The sequence below is a fragment of the Mus musculus genome, chromosome 13 (assembly GCF_000001635.26).
Source record: "Mus musculus strain C57BL/6J chromosome 13, GRCm38.p6 C57BL/6J".
Taxonomy (NCBI): Eukaryota; Metazoa; Chordata; class Mammalia; order Rodentia; family Muridae; genus Mus; species Mus musculus.
Genome location: NC_000079.6, coordinates 117863994 through 117885028, shown reverse-complemented (window position 1 = coordinate 117885028; position 21035 = coordinate 117863994). Strand labels below are relative to the sequence as shown.

General features: G+C 36.8%; 1 protein-coding gene across 1 annotated transcript in view; it reads right to left on the bottom strand.

The window, feature by feature from the left end:
- Hcn1 (hyperpolarization activated cyclic nucleotide gated potassium channel 1) overlaps positions 1-21035 on the bottom strand; it is a 378709-nt gene that overhangs the window by 96000 nt on the left and 261674 nt on the right. Inside the window, exon 4 of the mRNA NM_010408.3 lies at positions 10945-11163. Within this exon, the coding sequence (NP_034538.2) occupies positions 10945-11163 (219 nt within the window). The remainder of the gene's footprint in view (positions 1-10944; positions 11164-21035) is intronic.

The following is a 21035-nucleotide window of genomic DNA, read 5'->3' as shown; positions in this document are numbered from 1 at the left end:
CTGCAATGACTTATTTGATGGCAATATATTTTGCTGCAAAAATAAAGAGAATATGAGAGAAAAATTATCTTTAAAAAGTAATGATCTGTTTTTAATTGCTAGATTAAAAAAACTGAAAAATTTTATACTACAAACACATTTGTGTTAATGTGATTTGAACAGCACTAATTATCAGATAGGTAACTTAGCATTTCAAATATATAAACCTTCTTTCCTAAAATTCTGCCTTTTACATTTTTGTTTCTTCAGCATTGTGTAGGTTTAGACTGTAGGCAGTATACAAAATAGAGCTAAAATTTAAATGGTTTTTATAATACTGTATAAGATATGATAATATGCTATTTTATGCGATATTATACAGAATGCTAATACAAATGATTTTGTGGTAGTTACATACATATTTCCTCAATCTCATGAAGCTTATAACCGAGTATTCTGAATTACTTATAAGAGGGAGGAATACGTTTGTGTACTGGTTTTATTAACTATGTGATTTCTCCAACATATTTGTATAAGGCAGAAATAATGGATCACCCTCACCAGAAACAAACTGTTCTATCAAGGAAAACTGTCAGAGTCAGGGGCTTAGCCTTCCTTCCTTCCTTCCTTCCTTCCTTCCTTCCTTCCTTCCTTCCTTCCTTCCTTCCTTCCTTCCTTCTAAAACAAGTTAAATGGAGTTGGAGAGACGGCTCAGTACCTGAGCTGAGGTCAGATTCCATGCACGCACACATAAACCTGGGCATTGTAATGAGTGCCTGTCGTCCTAATGTGGAAGCCAGAGTGAAGGTAAATTTGGGGGTTGTCCTTTGTTAATTGCTTAAGGCACCTTCTATTGGTTAAAATAAGAAGTTTATGGCCTATAGCAAAAGGTAGAGTAGAAGGTGGGACATCTGGCAGACAGAGAGAAACTCTACGAAAGAGTTAGTATAGAATTATTGCCACCAAGACTTGGAGGAAATCGAATTTAATAACTGAGGGGCAGTAACCAGCCACATGGCAGACATGGGATGGTATTAGTGGATTATTATAAGATAAATCCTAGAGGCCTAGGCATGAATGAATGAATGAATGAATGAATAAATAAATAAATAAATAAATAAATAAATATGTCTATGTGCCCTAAAATTCTGAAACTGGAAGAGAGTAAACCCAACATAAGGCCTAGGCATAAATAAATAAATAAATAAATAAATAAATAAATAAATAAATATGTCCATGTGCCCTAATTCTGAAATTGGAATGAGCTTAAGAAAGCCCAAACAGTTACATAAAGTGGATAATCATAGAGGAAGACACTTGCATCCACATTATGGGCACTTGCACCTGCACATCCATGGAGACATACACATGTACTTCACACTTAACATACTTTAACATAATCAAACCTACTGCCAATCTCCTTCACATTTATGGTAATTTTTCTGACGTTCTAGTATCTCTCAATTTTTTTTCTTGTATTGCTTGGTACTGAACCCTGGCCAAGCTGGACAGGTGCTGTAACACTGAGCTATGTTTCAATACCCCACCTTCTTAAAGTATATTTCTACTGTTATTGAGATTCCTTTTTTTGTGAAGTCCTTAAAAGCATTGTGTGAAAAATATCTGGAAAAACTAAGTGGTCATGAAACTAAGTCATAAAAATTTTGGGGGAAGCTAGAAAACAACGCGAGACAATAATCATATTCTGCTTGCATTCCATGAGGCTGATTAGGAGTGCCTACATCAATTCGCAGGGTACAGCGATTAAATGATCCACAAGTTTGTACTTCCTACTCCTAGGACTAGGTTGTCTCTGCAATCTGCTTGTCACCCAAGGGGATTCTCACTGCAGTGAAATCATTTTACACTTTGATCAGAATTTACAGGGACACGGATGAAAACTAGCATCTTCAAAACGGAACACTCTCTAAGCCATTTGAGTGCCACGGCTATTCTACAGGCATCTTGGCACAATCTTGGTGCCTTAAATAGTGAAGTTTTCTCTGTACCACATTTATAGTTGTCTTTTGCTTGGATCTTTAGTTTCTCTCCACTGCCCCCTTCCCCACCGGATTCTTTTGCTGTGTCTTGTCATTGCTGTCTCTGTTCCAACCTTTAAGAGATTTGCTATTATCTTCAGGAGGAGATCCTGAGCAAGAAGTCACTAATTTAGCAATCGGAATCCAAACCATGTGAAGTGTTTCTGGAAAAATAAATTTAAATGATCCACTGACGTGTAGGATCCTCTCTAAATATCACACACACACAAAAAAAAACCCTATTGTACTGGAGTTGACTGTTATTTTTATTAAGTGTGCCAACTTAAGGATTTTAATAGAGCTTTGCCCACAGTTGTTTAAGTAACCTTTCAAATATTTCTTTCATTAATTGTGTTATTAACTTAGAATAATCTTTGACAGTATGTTACTTGAAAAGAACTTAACCGGGGCCTAGCAAACACACAAGTGGATGCTCATAGTCAGCTATTGGATGGATCACAGGGCCCCTAATGGAGGAGCTGAAGGAAGTACCCAGGGAGCTGGGGGGATCTACAACCCTATAGGTGGGACAACAATATGAACTAACCAGTACCCCCACAGAGCTCGTGTCTCTAGCTGCATATATATCAGAAGATGGCCTGGTCAGCCATCAGTGGAAAGAGAAGCCCATTGGTCGTGCAGACCTTATATGCCTCAGTACAGGGGAACGCCAGGGCCAAGAGGTGGGAGTGGGTGGGGGGGAGTGGGTGTGGGAGGGTGGGGGGACTTTTGGGATAGCATTGGAAATGTAAATGAAATAAATACCTAATAATAATAAAAAAGAAAAGAACTTAAACAATGAATTTAGGATATCTTATGCAGCATTTAAGTAAACTAATGTATATTTAAATAAAAATGAAAACACTTTATATTAACTTGACTGATAGATTTTATTTATCTACCACAATTTTATTTATGCTTTAAAAACTTTGGCTGGAATTATAATAAGATTTTTTTAAAAGTATCTTTCTCAATTCACATATTCTAGAGAGAAATTTCTGACTGACAAAGGTTAGTTATGATAGCATTTCCTAACCATAAATTATAGTTTAGTTTTATACAAACTTTCACTGAAAATGAAAGGAAAAAACCTGTATTAGGCTTTTAGAATAAATGGTTAGATCACAATTGAAGTGTCAGGCTAAAAAACAGTAATTATTTGTATACATAAAAAAATTTGTATATTTGAGATCTGTATAATAGCTTTAGTATTAATGATATCTGAGTAGATGAAACAATACATTCCTCCAATACGTTCTAGATCATTTCCAGGTCCTGGTAGAAGATAGTGCCTAGGAAGCACCTAGACAACGTGATAGCAGCTCAGCTCTGCCCTGTACTCTATTTTTCTGTTTCATCATGTTTCTCACACTTCCTGTGCTCCATTTTCTTATACTGTGAGGGCATCTGAAAGCTTAATGATTCCTCTCTCTTACTGGATGAAATACAAGTGGCCTGAGATCTCATATGGACTACATCTTTCCGTACAGTGCAGGGATTCCTAAGGAAACCCCAAGCATTTTGCCGCCTCTCAAAGGTGGCATTACATCTCCAGCAGAGGATACTAGTCTCTTACTTTAATCTTTTCTCTAACATTTTCCCTGTGGAAAGAATCATTGGCTGGTCCCAGAGCTGTCAACTTCTCAGCCTGTTTCAGTAGCATAACTCCATTCTCATCAGTGGAATGGGAATAGAAATGGTGTGTGTGTCCTGTTCTCTTTCCGTTATCATGGTCTGGAAGAGAGACATGCCCAGGGCAGATTCAAACATCCAGATAAGAAAACAGGGTAGTAGAACCTGAGATCTCATGAAAAAAACACAAATGTATAAGTCATATGCCAAACTTAATGAGGCAGAAGCTTGTAGTCTGGCCCGAGAATACTTATTTTCACAAACTGAATAAATATAATACAGAACAAACATTTGTAAAACATTCCAGCTGGAGGAGCAGGTTGGAGACTGTGTATTCACAGATGGCCTCTGGAGCAGGGTAGCACAGTGACCTGGCTTCTGAGCCACATGTTTGTTTCTGAAGTCACTCGGGTTAGGTTGCTTCCTGTATACAATTAGTGTTTGCTGAGCATAGGTTCCCTGACCACACACATACCACCCCAAGAGAGTTTGCATAAAATTCCTCCCTTATGTAATATTTATACCAATTAGCACTGCACTCTTAACTAGAGTTAGTGTAAAGTGAAGCTGGACCGTTTGCTTAACGCCAAGGAACAAGACTCCACTTTTACTTTGTTTCTGACACTCTTATGCATGTTACTGTCACTTGGTAAAAAATGCCAAGACAATTCTGTCATTGTCACTTTGCAGTCCACATGCTTAGCAGACTCTGCATGTTTAGCTAAACTACAATATGGTCAGTGAAGTCTACAGTCTCTCTCAGTCTGACTATCATTCTGTATTTCCCATGTCATCTTTGTCTGGGATTTGGTCATAATTCTGTTGATGTTCATGAATTCTAGCAGCTGTTTCCATACTGATGTTCTGTGTGTAGGGCCCAGTGCAGTGTTTTCTCTTTACTTACCTTTCAGGTCTCTTAAATACAATGTCTTCATTTTTCACACACTCATCCCATTGTATTGAACGTCAATAATACATAAAATCTTACAATGTCTTCTCCTGGTGCTACATTTCTTTTATTACACTTAAAATTAAGTCTCCATGGTATAGAGTTTCCTATGAGTCTTGTTACTAGTGCTTTTGCTTTCCTGTTTACATCGATTGAACTCTAAAAAAGCTCCAGAAGGAACAGTACTGTGTCTATATGTGCATTATTTCCCAGCCTCTCATAACCAATGCCATACAAGTGAACATCTAATAAATATATATTTACTAGATAGACTATTTTGATACTTAGTGCACACATTATTTTTGTCTTATGACTACTTGGATCTTACCACCAACTCATGAAATAATATATTTATAGAATTTTATTCATTTGATGTGCCTATTTATAATGCTGATGCTTTAATATTTGTGCTAGTAATTCTTTTTGTTGGATATTTTATTTATTTATATTTCAAATGTTATCCCCTTTCCCAAGTTCCCCCCGGGAACCCCAATTCCACCCCCCTGCTTCTATGAGGGAGGTTCTCCCACCCACTCACCCGCTCCTGTTCTACTGTCCGGGCATTCCCTTACACTAGGCCATCGAGCCTTCACAGGACCAAAGGCCTCTCCTCCCATTGATGCCCAAACAAGGCCATCCTCTGCTACATATGTGGCTGTAGCCATGGGTCTCTTCATGTGTACTCTTTGATTGGTGGTTTAGTCCCTGGGAGCTCTGGGGCATCTGGTTGGTTGATATTATTGTTCTAGTTATTCTATCAGCAAGTGTTTATGATTCATGTGACCATAGACTTCTGTCTAGGGATGTATCATATCTGACTTGGTGTTATGACTTGTTTTCTTTAAGAATAATTCTGATTGCATGATGTTTATCTCTGCTCACTGGTTCCATTAACATCCTTTAGTCTGCTTCCCAATGCACCCAGGGTTCTGACTAGACAAACTCAAGTTATAGCTCAGATGAATTATTGCATCTTTTTCACTGAGGGCTCCTATTAGGTGGTTGTTCCCCTGTATATCAGCTTCTACAATGTTAAAACGCTCTACAGTATCTTTATATATTATGATATACAAAGAGGACAAAGTACATTAAGGTGAAATGTTTGAAAGATATTAGTAAAGTATAGTAAAACAAAGTTTCTATCATTTATAAAGGACACTCAAAAATCTATCCATAGAACAGGTCTAGTTTAAGAAGCTGTCATGTACATCCGAACACATAGAAACTGCAAAGTACTAAAGAAGGCTTAGTAAAAACAAATCTCTAGCACAGTGCATATTTCTGCAATTATAGATACAAGCAACAGACACATGGGGATTTAAACAAGTAACACTAGACTAGACTAGAGCAGAAATTATTATTGAGGAAAAGAACTATTATATTTTTATAAACATTACTTATATAAATAGAATATTTAAGGTTTTTTCACCAAAGTACTCTTTTATTCATATGAGAATGTTAAAGAACTGAAGCAGTTCAAGTAACCATATTAAGTTAACCCCATTCTACGTAATGTTTTACATATATATATTAAGGCTATTTAGTTCAGAATAACTAATTGATGTGCTTATACAAACTGAGTGTTATATTTATGTATTTAATATATATAAATATATATATGTATGTATATATATATATATTATGAAAAGTGGGTCATGAATTTGAAATGCGCAAGTAGTATTATACGGGAAGATTTGAAGGGAGCAAAACAGGAGCAAACGGGAGCGGGAACTATATAATTATATTCTCAATAAAATAAAATAAATAATTGAGAATAAAACAAGCACAAGGTTATCACACTCCTATTCTTCTGTACAATTTACTTAGATACACAGATTTAGTTAGATACTCAGATTCACTAATGATAATATTTGGAGTACAACCAATTTCACATACTAGAATATTAAATCCATTTTAAGAAATAGAGTAGAGAGTACACCCTCATGGAAATTTTCTGGGTTAATTAAGAAACCACAGGGAGTCATACTCATATCATCTTTGATGGTAACAAGAAGAAGAAAATGTTTACCAGTTATGAAAGAAACTAAGTGGATTTTTTTTTTTGTTTGTTTTGAAAGCAATGAATCTCAGTGGTATTGCTGTTTCTTAAAAAGAATCCTAAGCCACATATATGTGTCAACCCTTATTTACGTAAGTACTGGTCTGGCATGACTTTTCTAAGTTCAAGAGTATCATGCCTTCAAAGCAATGTTCTGAAGAGAAATGCTATTACAATGCAGGCCAGCTTACTCATGTCGTTGTAAGGAAGAACTGTACGGTAGGATGTTAAAATCTCCTTCTCAGTTTCAACAAAATGCCAGCATGGTTTAAAAGGATCACAGGCAGCTCTACAAACGGTTCCTGCTTGTTTTTTATCATTGCTCTGGTTATGAGTGCTGTTTCGTTATGTAACTGAAGATTTACAGTTAATGCTCCGGATGCTTTATGAGGCAGGAAGTTCCACCAGGCCACGAAGCAGAACATAAGGCCTATCAACTCAGCAAATGAAACATTGCTTCAGCACTGTTGACACTCACGTTGAAAATATGTCTTTTAATAGCAGGGGGAATTGATCAATCTCAGAATTCGAGAAAGAAAGGAAACAAAAGATTCAAGAACTTATTTCTAAAATGCTGTCTTTAGACAAAGGGGTGTGTGTGTACATAAATACTCATATGGTACACAAGCCTGTAATCCCAGCCACAATGGAGACTGAGACTAGAAGACCTCATAATCTCGGTAATTCCATGTCAGTCTTGGCAAGCAAGCGAGACTTTATAATACATAACATAAATATATAATTAAATGCAAATAATTAAGATCTTTATGAAGCAGTTTATTTAATACATGCAAAACAAAATAATTCAACTGTGAAGGGTATTTTTGGCTTGATTTAATATATGATTTTATATTTTCTACTCATAAATTTGAGCAATTTATTTTACATTAATTACACTTTTAATTGAAACTATTTTTGTTTTGTTTACTGGAAGTTGTATAAACTCTTTTCAAGATGTATAAAATTTATTTTGTCCCTTGGTGTCCATTTAATATTTTAGTTCCCTGTTCTTGACAATATGATACTTTATAAATTTTAATTTTATACAAAAAATTGATCCACAGAAGGATATTTGTCATGAATTTAAGGCTAGTCTGAAGTACAGAGTGAGACTATGTCTCAACACACACACACACACACACACACACACACACACACACACACACACATTTCATTATGCTGATACTGCAATTCTTGAAAGTTAGAGAAAGGACTGAAGGAGCTGAAGGGGTTTGCAACCCCATAGGAACATCAACAATATCAACCAACCAGACCCCCCCCCCCCGAGCTCCCAGGGACTAAACCACCAACCAAAGAGTACACATGGAGGGACCCATGACTCCAGCTGCATATGTAGCAGAGGATGACATTGTTTGGCATCAATAGGAGGAGAGGCCCTTCATCCTATGAAGGCTTGATTCTCCGGTGTAGGGTAATGCCAGGGCAATGAGGTGGGAGTGGGTGGGTGAGAGTGGGAGCACCCTCATAGAATCAAGGGAAGGGGGATAGATGGATTTTAGGAGGAAACCAGGAAATGTAAATGTAAATACATAAAACAACCACTGAGAAAAATTTAAAAATAAAAATAAAATAAAAAATTTAAAAATAAAAAATTTCTTTGTTTTAAGAAAATATGTATTTACACAGATATTATTTACAACATTAAATATATACATATGCATGTTTATAATATAGAAATAGTATATTTACATTAACAACAAAAATGAAAATATATAGCAACATTCAGATAAAAATATATGAAAAGCCAACATTTTCTCTTAAAGCAAGTAAGGGAAATATTAAGATGTAAGAACAAACTTCATAATATAAAGTTTTAGTCTTGTGCTCCATAAAATAAGCCCAAATTACACATAATATAGGAATTTCAGTATAATATCTTTAAATGGTCTTTCTTCACAATTTAATTGGGATTACTTTGTTATTTTTATTTTTAAAAATCAACTTTAAAGCAATTTTGATAGTTTACCTTTTATTATTTGATCAAAAATTACCAACTTGCTCATTACACTAGTTATTGATATGGTAAGTTTTTTCACATAAAATCACATATCCTTGTTCCCTTTCTCCTCTAATGGCAACGATTTCTGTAAATCAAACCACTAACATGATGTGTAGTTGTTTAGAAAGAAGCTGTTTGAAATTGAATCTAAGCTGGCCTCACTCACGTTTAGTCTGTAAGTACCAAAGCATTGTTTTCAGAAATGCTCTGAGCCACGGTGAAAACCCTTATATTCCAGAGTCTTTGATACAGGAAGGTACTCTGCATGTTGTCCAAAGAACAACATAACTGCCATGACAGCCACAAAACTGTTATCTACAATGGTGTACTACTAGCAAGGTGTTCTAGGGCACAAGGGACACAAATCTTGTAGAAGTAATCATCTAATAATTGATTTGATTCAAGGCCTACACCATGAGGTGGAACCCTGACCCAACACTGCCTGGGTGATGAAGAACCTGAGAGTAGATAGCCAAGGGACCTCAGGTAAAACCAGGTACTACTGTTCTGGACAAAGTACCAGCATGCATAGGGTCTTGAGAGGACTATACTAGGTCCTCTTAACTTACATTGTGCTTTCCAGTTTAGTGGTTTTACTGGATACCTGCGTCTGGGAATGAGCAGTATCTGAATCTTGTACCTTCTCTTGAGCTCTTTTCAATGCTTTGTCTTGTTCAAGTTCAATGTGATGGTTTTTGTTTTATCTTATTGTTTTTTATTTTGTTTTGTTTTTAAAAGATGAATGAAGGAATGAATAAATGAATGAAAACCTAGCCAACAGGGTAAATGTTAACAAATGAACAATCTTTTATAACTGCTGTGGGAGGGAAACAATAGTTCTTTTTCAGTGGAATGGCATTGGGAATACCAACCACTCCAAGACAAGCCTCACTTTCAGGAGTTGTTGACCAACTGATGTAAAATGGACTCCACAGTTGGCTTCCCCATCCCCTTGGCTTTAGGGAGTTCTGTTGTTGTATTGGGTTTTTTGTTTGCTTGTTTGGTTGGTTGGTTGATTTTTTTTTTTTTTTTTAGAGAAAGAACTTAAACTTGAGTGTGTGGGTTGGGAGGGGGAGCAGATCTGAAAGGACTTGGGGAAGGAGAAAAATATGATCAAAATATATTTAAGCTTAAAAAATTGTTTTAAATAATAAAAAAATGAAATCATAGCTTAATGTAGTTTTGGCTCTTTATACTCCAAAAGAAGTTTAATATAGCAGTCACTTCCATGAAATCACTGGGCACAGGATGAGAGCTAGCAGCTTCATATATGACTTCAAAGACTGGAGACTGTGATGAGTGGTTTTTTTTTTTAAATTGGATATTTTCTTTATTTACATCTCAATTGTTTTCTCCTTTCCAGGTCTCTCCTACAGAAAACCCCCTCTCCCATTTCCCCTCCCCCTGCATCTATGCAGGTGCACCCCCACCCACCCACCCACCCACCCGCCCAGTCCAGTCTTCCTGTCATAACATTCCCCTACATTGGGACATCAAACACCATCAGGCCCAAGGGCTGCTCCTTCTCCTGAGCCTGAGGGGGAGGTTGTGAGGAGTTTTGTACAGATAAGGGCAGCCTATCGTTAGCTAAGTGTATGGATTATGATGTAAATTACTATTATAACACACAGAAAGACACAGAAAGACAGAAGGGCAATGCTTTTCTGGCTCTTTCTGCATGTTTTAATTTCTTATACTATGTATTAGTAAAAGATTTATATTTTATTATTATTCTGGTAATTAAAATTTAACTCAGAATATGGAACCTGAACCGTAGTAACACCTTATAAATCTTTATACATGTTAAACATACAATTTTAATAAATGATAATTTATATATTTTATTTTATGTAGATTAGACTAACCTCAAACCCACTATACAGCCAAGGGTGACATCTTGTACTCCTCACTCCCCTGATGCCACCTCTCAAATGTTGGAATGACAAGTCAGTTGCACCATACATGGTGCATGCCATGCAGGGATTAAAGATTGGGCACTACACGCTAGGAAACATACTACCAATTGAGCTATAACAGAAACAAAATAAGTACTTGGAAAATTATCTTGATGATATTTGAAAGTATAAAAAAAGGATTGTATTTCCTTAATTAAGTGTTTAATATTTAAATATATAGATTTTAAATATTACCTTAAATATTTTAGCTCCTTGCAGTTTTCATTGAGGAATATGTGTTTGCTAGCTTGAACAAAATTCAGTTCTTATGGAAGAAGTTAGTTGAAGATATGAGAGAAGAAACTACATACCTTCTCTTGATACTGCCTCCTTGAAGAGTCCAAAGACTGGATCAAAGCTGTGGCATGGCCAACAAACATTGCGTAGCAGGTGGCGCCCACAATCATGCTCAGCATGGTAATCCAGAGGTCAGACATGCTGACAGGGGCTTGGGCGCCATAACCAATGCACAGCATGTGACTCATAGCTTTGAAGAGTGCGTAGGAATATTGTTTTCCCCAGGAATCATTCTGAAACATGAGAGAAGAAAAAATTAACTGAGATATTAGGGTAATAAAAGGCAAAATAAGTAAAACTTATCAGCATAAGCATTGGGAAGTAACAAGTATGGAAAGCAGCAATTAGCATAACTTCTAACTGGATGCTAACCAAATGCCCCAATGATATTCAAATATGGCCTATTAAGATAAAACAGGAAGAACATCACCTTTTGTTCATGTGAGCCTAGTCTCTTTAAGTTTGCTGTTTTTGAAAGTAGAATCCAAGTTGGGATTACTGAACAAGTGTCATCACCGTAACACTGTTAAGAATAAATGTAGGATCTCATTGAATGTTTTAAGGAAATCATAATTCTCTAGTAAAGGTGTGGGTAAGCTGAATAATGTAGAAGGTGGGTTCACGGACAATGAATCCCAACATAAGAATTTAGTCAATATAATATAGATCAGGTTTTATGAATGCAGCCTGATATTTGTGAAGCCTTCAATATGGTTTTTTTGTTTTTTGTTTTGTTTTTGTTTTTTGTTTGTTTGTTTGTTTGTTTTTTATGAAAAGCAAGCCTACTTGGGAAATACATTCGTATCTTATGTGACATTCTAAAAATCCTTGAAGCTGTCTTATATTAAGTATGCCTTATACAGTTCTGATGTCACTTCAAAACTTTTTTCCAATCTCAATTTTACAGAGTAAAACTTGTCAAATAGGTTTTCTCTTGAACAAAATTCTAAGCACCTTGTCTGTATGTTTTGTTGTTCTGAGACTGGGATATTGGTATATGACATAGTGTTTAGGTGTACAAATAGGTGCCCTTCTTAAATTCAAGTGCCTTTCAAAGTTTGTCCATCTTCCTAGATCAGGGCCTACATTAATTATGGGACAGCTATAAAATCAAAATGGTGGGTCATTAACTCTGACCGAAAAGACAAATGCTAAAGGTAATAGAATATGAAGACTTTTCATTACACTATTTTAATGCCAATAAAACAAAGTAATAGTAACAGATGAACAACTTAAAACTTTATAAACTATAAAAATGATACTTGGTGTCACAGTGATATAAAATATATTGACTAATTATATGTTAATCTTCATTGACTAATTTTCAGAGCACTTCTGCAAATCATTTCTCAGGCTAGCACTATTTATGCAATTTTTAACTCCACTATCAAGGATAATATTTGTAGTAATATAAGTGCTCTTGACTAATGTGAGATCACAAATATATTTTGATGTTTGTTTTTTTTTTTCAATTTTTAAAGTAAGATCTTTTGGTTGATACTACCGTTCCTGGAGCCATTAAAAGGTTTCATAGGCTGCGAGAACATTAGGATGGATTTTTATTACATCCCTTTATGATGTAGATTTCAGAACATCTGTTCAGGATGATTCACGGGGAATGATTTCTCTATTAAGATTTAACACCATAGGCATCAGTCTTGTGTTTGTCTGAGTTGGAATTTTCATTGTACTTTTATATTATGAGATAACCGGTTATAGCTGCATAGAAGTGCCCAGAAAGTGGATGCTGAAGCATTCTTCACTCAGCTTCCTCTGAGGGGTTCTCTTCAGACCAAGTACTGCAGACACAAACACATCACTGGAAAGGGACATAAACACTGTACATTGAACTCATTTGTACCTGGCAAATTGCATCAGTTCACTTGTGAAGTTGCTCATTTTGTTCCAAGGAATTTTATTACATAGGTTGGTTCATGTATTCATCAGAGCAGTCAAGACATTGAACAGTTCTACTGCAGGGATCATGTCTATTGCTTTTAGAGTGAATTTAATGCTAATCTATGAAATGGCATTTTATTTCTCCCTCTGGCATTTCCTGTAACTTATCAAGGTTATGCAAGATGCCAGAGGGGTGTGTGTGTGGGTGTGTGTGTGTATAACAATTCTAAATGTCTCTTCACTCATCCTATAGATGTATAAACACTATCCTATAGCACTGCCCTAGAACATAGATGAAAAAGCTGGTATTGGTGCAGATGCAGAATCTGTAGGGCTGGAACCCTGGGATTATGGATCCTCCCCACGAGTCCTGTTCTAAGGCACCTTTAGCTTTTTCATGGCTGCTGTCACCTCCGTTTATGCTGCAGCATTCCACTACTAACCGAGGCCCATTTATGGCGTGGCCATGTTGGAGATGCAGAAGATGTCTCATTGTTGATTCATGTCTCTATGTAACCTACTGCCCTACCAATTGGCAGGCATCTGAATTGCCTCCCACATACCATGAGTGTGTGTGTCTCTGTGTGTGTGTGTGTGTTTGTGTGTGTATACTGTTGCCACCCTACAAGCTAACTCTGTTGTATAAGTTGCCAGTAAAATTTACTGAAACTATAAAAACATTCTAACAGGAAAGTATTGAGAATATTGAGATGACAGCAGTATACAACATTAACACATTTCAAGTCCTTTTGAGAGTGAGGTTTTGGGCAATTTCAAACTCCCACGATCAGAAAATTATTCTTGTACACATAAACCTGGAGTAAATGACTTCTAAAAAGTTACAGAGGGAGTGGGTATGGGGTAGGGGTATGCAGAGGGGAAACTGGGAAGAGGGATAACATTTGAAATGCAAATAAATAAAATAACTAATACGATATGTAATGTACAAATATATAGTATGCCATTTTCATTGATTTTATCAAATTTGTGGTTTTTTACCTTTTTAAAAAAATATGATGTGATGAGATTAAAAAAAAAAACCTCACACTCAGGAGCATTGGAACACAATATGCTTGCTGACAAAAGAAGCAGCCACAATTAGCTGGCAGAGAGTTTTTAATGATACATGTTCCTTACTGATGAAGTGTAAAGACATATTGTGGTATTACTTTGTTCAACCCAGAGATTGTAAATGTACAAATGCACACATTTAATAGTTAAAAACTCAGCCGATTACAAAACAAGATACTCAGACATTTGTTTGTTAGGTTATCCGGTTCTGATAGTATAATGGACCCACGTAAAAATTTTACTTTGTATGTTATTTCAAAAATATGTCAAGGTTCTTAAATTGTTCCTATTTCAGGAACAAGAGACACTTAGATATTCCAGGAACAAGAAGCACATATTCAAAGAACAAGAGAGTATACTCTATGAAAGTCTTGAACATACCCATTCTTTGAAAATAAATTATATTCATGAAATTCCAGTCATACCAACAAACCAAAAATCAATTCATTATAAACCACACTACCAAAGACTTTTAGCTATATGTTTTATTCAAATAGCAGTTAAGGCATTCTTTTGCTTTATAAGGCCTTAAACCTTTTCTTACATTCACACACAACTTCAATTATGAACCTTTAATGTGCAACTGTTGCCTTCTGGGTATTGACCACCTCATGTGCCGGAATCGGTCCACATACCAGGGCTGGAGTCACATCTTGGGACTCCTGTAACAGTGTACTTTTTCAAACTGCATGGTTCATTAAAGTTTTTCTTTTGTACTTGTTGAATGAGATTGAAATGAAATCAGCTTTATTGTTTATCAGTTTATTTATTTATGACTATTAAATGTCATGCCAAGCGTTACTTTTCCCACGGGGAGAAAGTGCATGGTTAACGAACCTTGACATATTTAGATAGAAGGGGGATAATTAAAGTGTCCAAGAAAATTCCTAGTTAATAGACACTTTTTGTTCTGTTTTCTTTTTCTCCAGACAAGTTTTTCCCTCTGTGCTCTTGATTTTACTGGAACTTGCTGTGTAGACCAGGTTGGCTTATGGAGAACTGCCTGCCTTGGCCTCCTAAGTGCTGGGATTAAAGGTATGCACCACCAGGCAGGACCTAAATTGGACTTTAGTTCTATTCTTATTTATTTTTTAGATTTCAGAAGTGTCAGTATACTGTATACTGTATACTGTATCTTTCTCTTCTTCACTTAATATTTTAATTTTAATTTTAATTTTAATTTAATTTAATTTAATTTAATTTATTGACACAGGTCTCTTTTTGTACCCCTGGCTATTCTGGAAGTCACTGTGTAAACCAGGCTGATATCAATCATATATACCAATCTCATCTGTCCATGTCTCCTGAATGCTAGGGTTTTAAGCCAAATGTCACTAAATCCGTTGTAAGCCTTTTTCTTAGGGTAAATCATTAAGATAGCAGCCAAACTCGCCCGTATAAAGGTATCTTTGTACATTTATTTTCTCATCAAATAACAACATATATACATACATGCACAAATCTACACATGGAAATACATAAGATCAACTGTATATCCTATGGAGTTTCTTTTTTTTTCAAACAATTTTTTATTAAATATTTTCTTCATTTACATTTCAAATGCTAACCCAAAAGTCTGCTATACACTCCCCCCACCCTGCTCCCCAACCCACCCACTTCTGCCTCCTTGCCCTGGCATTCCCCTGCACTGGGGGATATAATCTTTGCAAGACCAAGGTCCTTTCCGCCCAATGATGGCCAACTAGGCCATCTTCTGCTACATATGCAGCTAGAGACACGAGCTTCGGGGGGTACTGGTTAGTTCATATTGTTGTTCCACCTATAGGGTTGCAGAGCCCTTCAGCTCTTGGGTACTTTCTCTATCTCCTCCATTGGGGGCCCAGTGTTCCATCCAATAGAAGACTGTGAGCATCCACTTCTGTATTTGCCAGGCACTGGCATAGCCTCACAAGAGACAGCGATATCAGGGTCCTGTCAGCAGAATTTTGCTGTCATATACAAGAGTGCATCTGGTGGCTGATAATGGGATGGATCCCCCGGTAGGGCAGCCCCTGGAAGGTCCTTCCTTTCATCTCAGCTCCAAACTTTGTCTCTGTAACTCCTTCCATGGGTATTTTGTTCCCCATTCTAAGGAGGAACGAAGTATCTTCCTTCTTGATTTTCATGTGTTTTGCAAATTGTATCTTGGGTATTCTAAATTTCTGGGCTAATATCCAATTATCAGTAAGTACCTATCATGTGAGTTCTTTTGTGATTGGATTAGGATGATATCCTCCAGATCCATCCATTTGCCTATGAATTTCATAAATGCATTGTTTTTAATAGCTGAGTAGTAGTACTCCATTGTATAAATATACCACATTTTCTGTATCCATTCCTCTGTTGAGAGACATCTGGGTTCTTTCCAGCTTATGGCTATTATACATAAGGCTGCTAATAACATAGTGGAGTATGTGTCCTTATTACCAGTTAGAACATCTTCTGGGTATATGTCCAGGAGTGGTATTGCTGGATCTTCCGGTAGTACTATGTCCAATTTTCTGAGGAACCACCAGACTGATTTCTAGAGTGGTTGTACAAGCCTGCAATCTCTGAAATGGAGGAGTGCTCCTCTTTCTCCACATCCTTGCCAGCATCTGCTGGCACCTGAATTTTTGATCTTAGCCATTCTGACTGGTGCGAGGAGGAATCTCAGGGTTGTTTTGATTTGCATTTCTCTGATGATAAAGGATGTTGAACATTTTTTCAGGTACTTCTCAGCCATTTGGTGTTCCTTAGTTGAGAATTCTTTGTTTAGCTTTGTACCCCATTTTTAATGGGGTTATTTAATTTTCTGGACTCCAGCTTCTTGAGTTCCTTGTATATATTGGATATTAGTCCCCTATCAGATTTAGGGTTGGTAAATATTCTTTCCCAATCTTTTGGTGGCTTTTTTTTCTTATTGATAGTGTCTTTTGCCTTACAGAAGCTTTGCAATTTTATGAGGTCTCATTTGTCAATTCTCAATCTTATAGTACATGCCATTGCTGTTATGTTCAGGAATTTTTCCCCTGTGCCCCTATCTTCGAGGCTTTTCCCCACTTTTTCCCCTATAAGTTTCAGTGTCTCTGGTTTTATGTGGAGTTCCTTGATCCACTTAGATTTGATCTTAGTACAAGGAGATAGGAATGGATCAATTCGCATTCTTCTACATGTTAACCGCCAGTTGTGCCAGCACCGCTTGTTGAGAATGCTGTCTTTTTTCCACTGGATGGTTTTAGCTCCCTTGATAAAAAGATCAAGTGACCATAGGTATGTGGGTTCATTTCTGGGTCTTCAATTCTATTCCATTGGTCTACTTGTCTGTCGCTGTACCAGTACCTTGCAGTTTTTAATCACAATTTCTCTGTAGTACAGCTTGAGTTCAGGCATGGTGATTCCTCCAGAGGTTCTTTTATTGTTGAGAATAGTTTTTGCTATTGTAGGTTTTTTGTTATTCCAGATGAATTTGCAAATTGCTCTTTCTAACTAGGTGAAGAATTGAGTTGGAATGATGGGGATTGCATTGAATCTGTAGATTGCTTTTGGCAGGATAGCCATTTTTACTATATTGATCATTCCAATCCATGAGCATGGGAGAATTTTCCATCTTCTGAAGTCTTCTTCAATTTCTTTCTTCAGAGACTTGAAGTTCTTATCATACATATCTTTCACTTCCTTAGTTAAAGTTACACAAAGGCATTTTATATTATTTGTGACTATTGTGAAGAGTGTTGCTTCCCTAATTTCTTTCTCATCCTGTTTATCTTTTGTGTAGAGAAAGGCCACTGATTTGTTTGAGTTAATTTTATATCCAGCTACTGACTGCACTGAAGCAGTTTATCAGGTCTAGGAGATCTTTGGTGGAATTTTTAGGGTCACTTATATATATGATCTTATCATTTTCAAATAGTGATATTTTGACTTCTTCCTTTCCAATTTGTATTCCTTTGATCTCCTTTTGTTTTCGAATTGCTCTGGCTAGGACTTCAAGTACTATATTGAATAGGTAGGGAGAAAGTGGGCAGCCTTGTCTAGTCCCTGATTTTAGTGGGATTGCTTCAAGTTTCTCTGCATTTATTTTGATATTGGCTACTGCTTTGCTGTATATTGCTTTTATTTTGTTTAGGTATGGACCTTGAATTCCTGATCTTTCCAAGACTTTTATCATGAATGGGTGTTGGATTTTGTCGAATTCTTTCTCAGCATCTATCAAGATGATCATGTGGTTTTTGTCCTATGGAATTTCTTACATTTTAAGTCATGGAAAACTTTTTTACTCATTCAATTTTCTACATATCTTCTACTCTTTTCCCCACTTATATTTCCCAGAGAATCAGTTATGGAGCTCTTTGTACATTCTCCCCATAATCATGTAAACATTCACACACACAGAAAGAGAAAGAGAGGGGGGGGAGGGAGAGAGAGAGAGAGAGAGAGAGAGAGAGGGAAGGGAGAGAGATACAGAGAGAGAGAGAGAGAAAGAGAGAGAGAGAGAGAGAGAGAGAGAGAGAGAGAGAGAGAAAGAAAGAGAGAGAGATCCTCATATAAGTTAGTTGAGTCATGGGGTCTTAGTATAGTAATATCAATTGTAGCTAAGACTGCATTTCAGGCAGCAATTTAATATTCTTCAGTATACTATGTAGTCTAAACTGGCCTTAAGCACATGAACTTTCTTCTCTCAGGATGCATTACATTGTTTGTTTGTGTGTTTGTTTGTTTGTTTGAGACAAGTTATCTTCATATTCTGCTTGCTGTCCTGGAACTCATTATGTAGGCTAGGCTGGCCTCTCCATCACAGAAATTTACCTCTGTCTGCTTTCTGATTGCTGGGATTAAAGACTTGCCCAGCTTTTCAGAGGCTCTTAAATTTTGAGATTAGAGGCTCCTGTGACCATACTTGGCATAGGTATCATTCATACTCTCATTTGACAAATAGTTAACAATGAGCAGAGAACAAAAATGACCTATTGAGATCAAAGATGTGTCAATAGAAGAAGTAATACACACTTTTTATTCTATTCCATAAATTATTTTTCTTTCTCTGTATATTTGTGTGTGGGTATATGCCAGAGAAGACATGTAGAGTCTAAGGTCAGAGGACAACTTTGAAGAATAGATTCATTCCATACACTATGAGCATTGGATTCAGATTTTCAGGTTTGGCAAATACCTTTGCATACTGATCTATCAGTACAGATCAAGAGCTAATGTGGAATCCATGTAGTTTAGTACTAGAGAACAGATTATAATTGTCAATCTCTACTGCTTTTATTTTTATAGGTAGACTACATTTATAGACAAAACATTGAGAATACAATACAAATGATCATCATAAGTATCACATTCAAAACAAAGAGCACCTAAGGAAAGAATAACCAGAAACCAAAATTATGTAAGAATACAGAAATATGTCTTTATATAATAATAATTATTGGTGTTATTATACATTTTAATTCTTTCTATGTTTTAAAAATCACCTCACTACGTTTTAGCCTATAATGACAACAATATAATCTAATGCACTGTAGATCATATATTAAATGCATTTTGGCCTATAGCACAAACATTCCAAATTATCTATAACTTGATTTCTAATGAAAGTAAAAAAAAAATAAGTTGCCTGTGAGATAATTTAATCAAAAATGTGACTTATCTTCATTAATTTAACAATGTTCCTTACAGAAAAACTTTGTATTTTAAAGGTGCTTTACTTATTTAATTAATCTATCAATGAATAATTATCATTGTCAATAACTTGTGCGATGTGAACATAATCCAGTTATAGAGTACTTGATAGTATGCATGAAGCATATGCTTTATTTTAATGCATCTTTAGCATTAAAATGTCAAACAAAAAATTAAGCCCCACCATGCCACAGGAGCACATGTTCCACTATGTTCATAACAGCCTTGTTTGTAATAGCCAAAAGCTGGAAACAACCCAGATGTCCCATGACAGAAGAATGGATACAGAAATGTGGCTCATTTACACAATTAAGAATGAGGACATCATGAGATTTGCAGGAGAATGGATGGAACTAGAAAATATAATGCTGAGTGAGATAACTCAGGCCCCAAAGGACATGCATGGTATGTACTCACTACCAAGAAAAATATTTACAGCCTACCCAACACACAGTCCACAGAACTCAAAAAGATCAACAAGCTGAAGAGTCAAAGTGGGGATGCCTCAGTTCTACTTGGGAGGGAGAAGAAAGCAACCACAAGGCAGGAGGGCGGGACCTGAGGAGGAGAGGGGATGGGGAGATGCAAAGAGGGGAACCTGATTTGCTATTGGATGGGAGAAAAGGATTGAAGTCACTGAGGATCCACAGAAAGAATGGAAACATGCAACCTTGGGAGGTAGGAAGTGAGGTGTACTCTCCAGAATGTACCAGAGACCTGGGAGGGTTGAGACTCTCAGGATTCAAAGAGTGGAACATTAGATGAAATGCTCTACATTGGGGAGATGGAACTTGTAGAGCCCATCTCCTTCAGAAACACAGGGCCTCAAGTGAGGGATGGGGTTAGCATCCCACAGTCAAAACTCTGACTCATAATTGTTCCTGTCTGAAAGAATTGTTGGGATAGAAATGGAGGGGTTCCTGAGGAAAAGAAGGTCCAAAGGCAGGCACAAAGTGGGATCCAGTTCAAGGGTAGGCCCCAAGACCTGGACACTATTACGGAGGCTATGGAGTGTTCACAAAAAGGGACCTGTCATGACTACTCTCTGAAAGACTCAGCAAGCAGCTGAAAGAGTCAGATGCAGATATTTGCACCCAGGCAATGGACAGAACCTGCTGACCTCCGTAGTTGAATTAGGGAAAAGCTGGAAGAAGCTGAGGAGGAGGGTGACCCTGTAGGACTAGCAATCTCAATTAACCTGGACCCAGATCTCTCAGATACTGGAACACCAACCAGTCAGCATACACCAGTTGATATGAGGCCCCTAGCACATATACTGAAGAGGATGGCCGGGTCTTGTTTTAGTCAGAGAAGATGTACCTAACCCTCAAGAGAGTGGAGGCCCCAGAGAGTTTAGAGGTCTGGTGAGGTGGGCATGGTGGTTGGAGACATCCTTGTGGAGACAGGGGGGCTGGTAGGAGGTATGGGATTTGGAACAGTCAGAGCATAGACTGAAAGGGGAATAAAA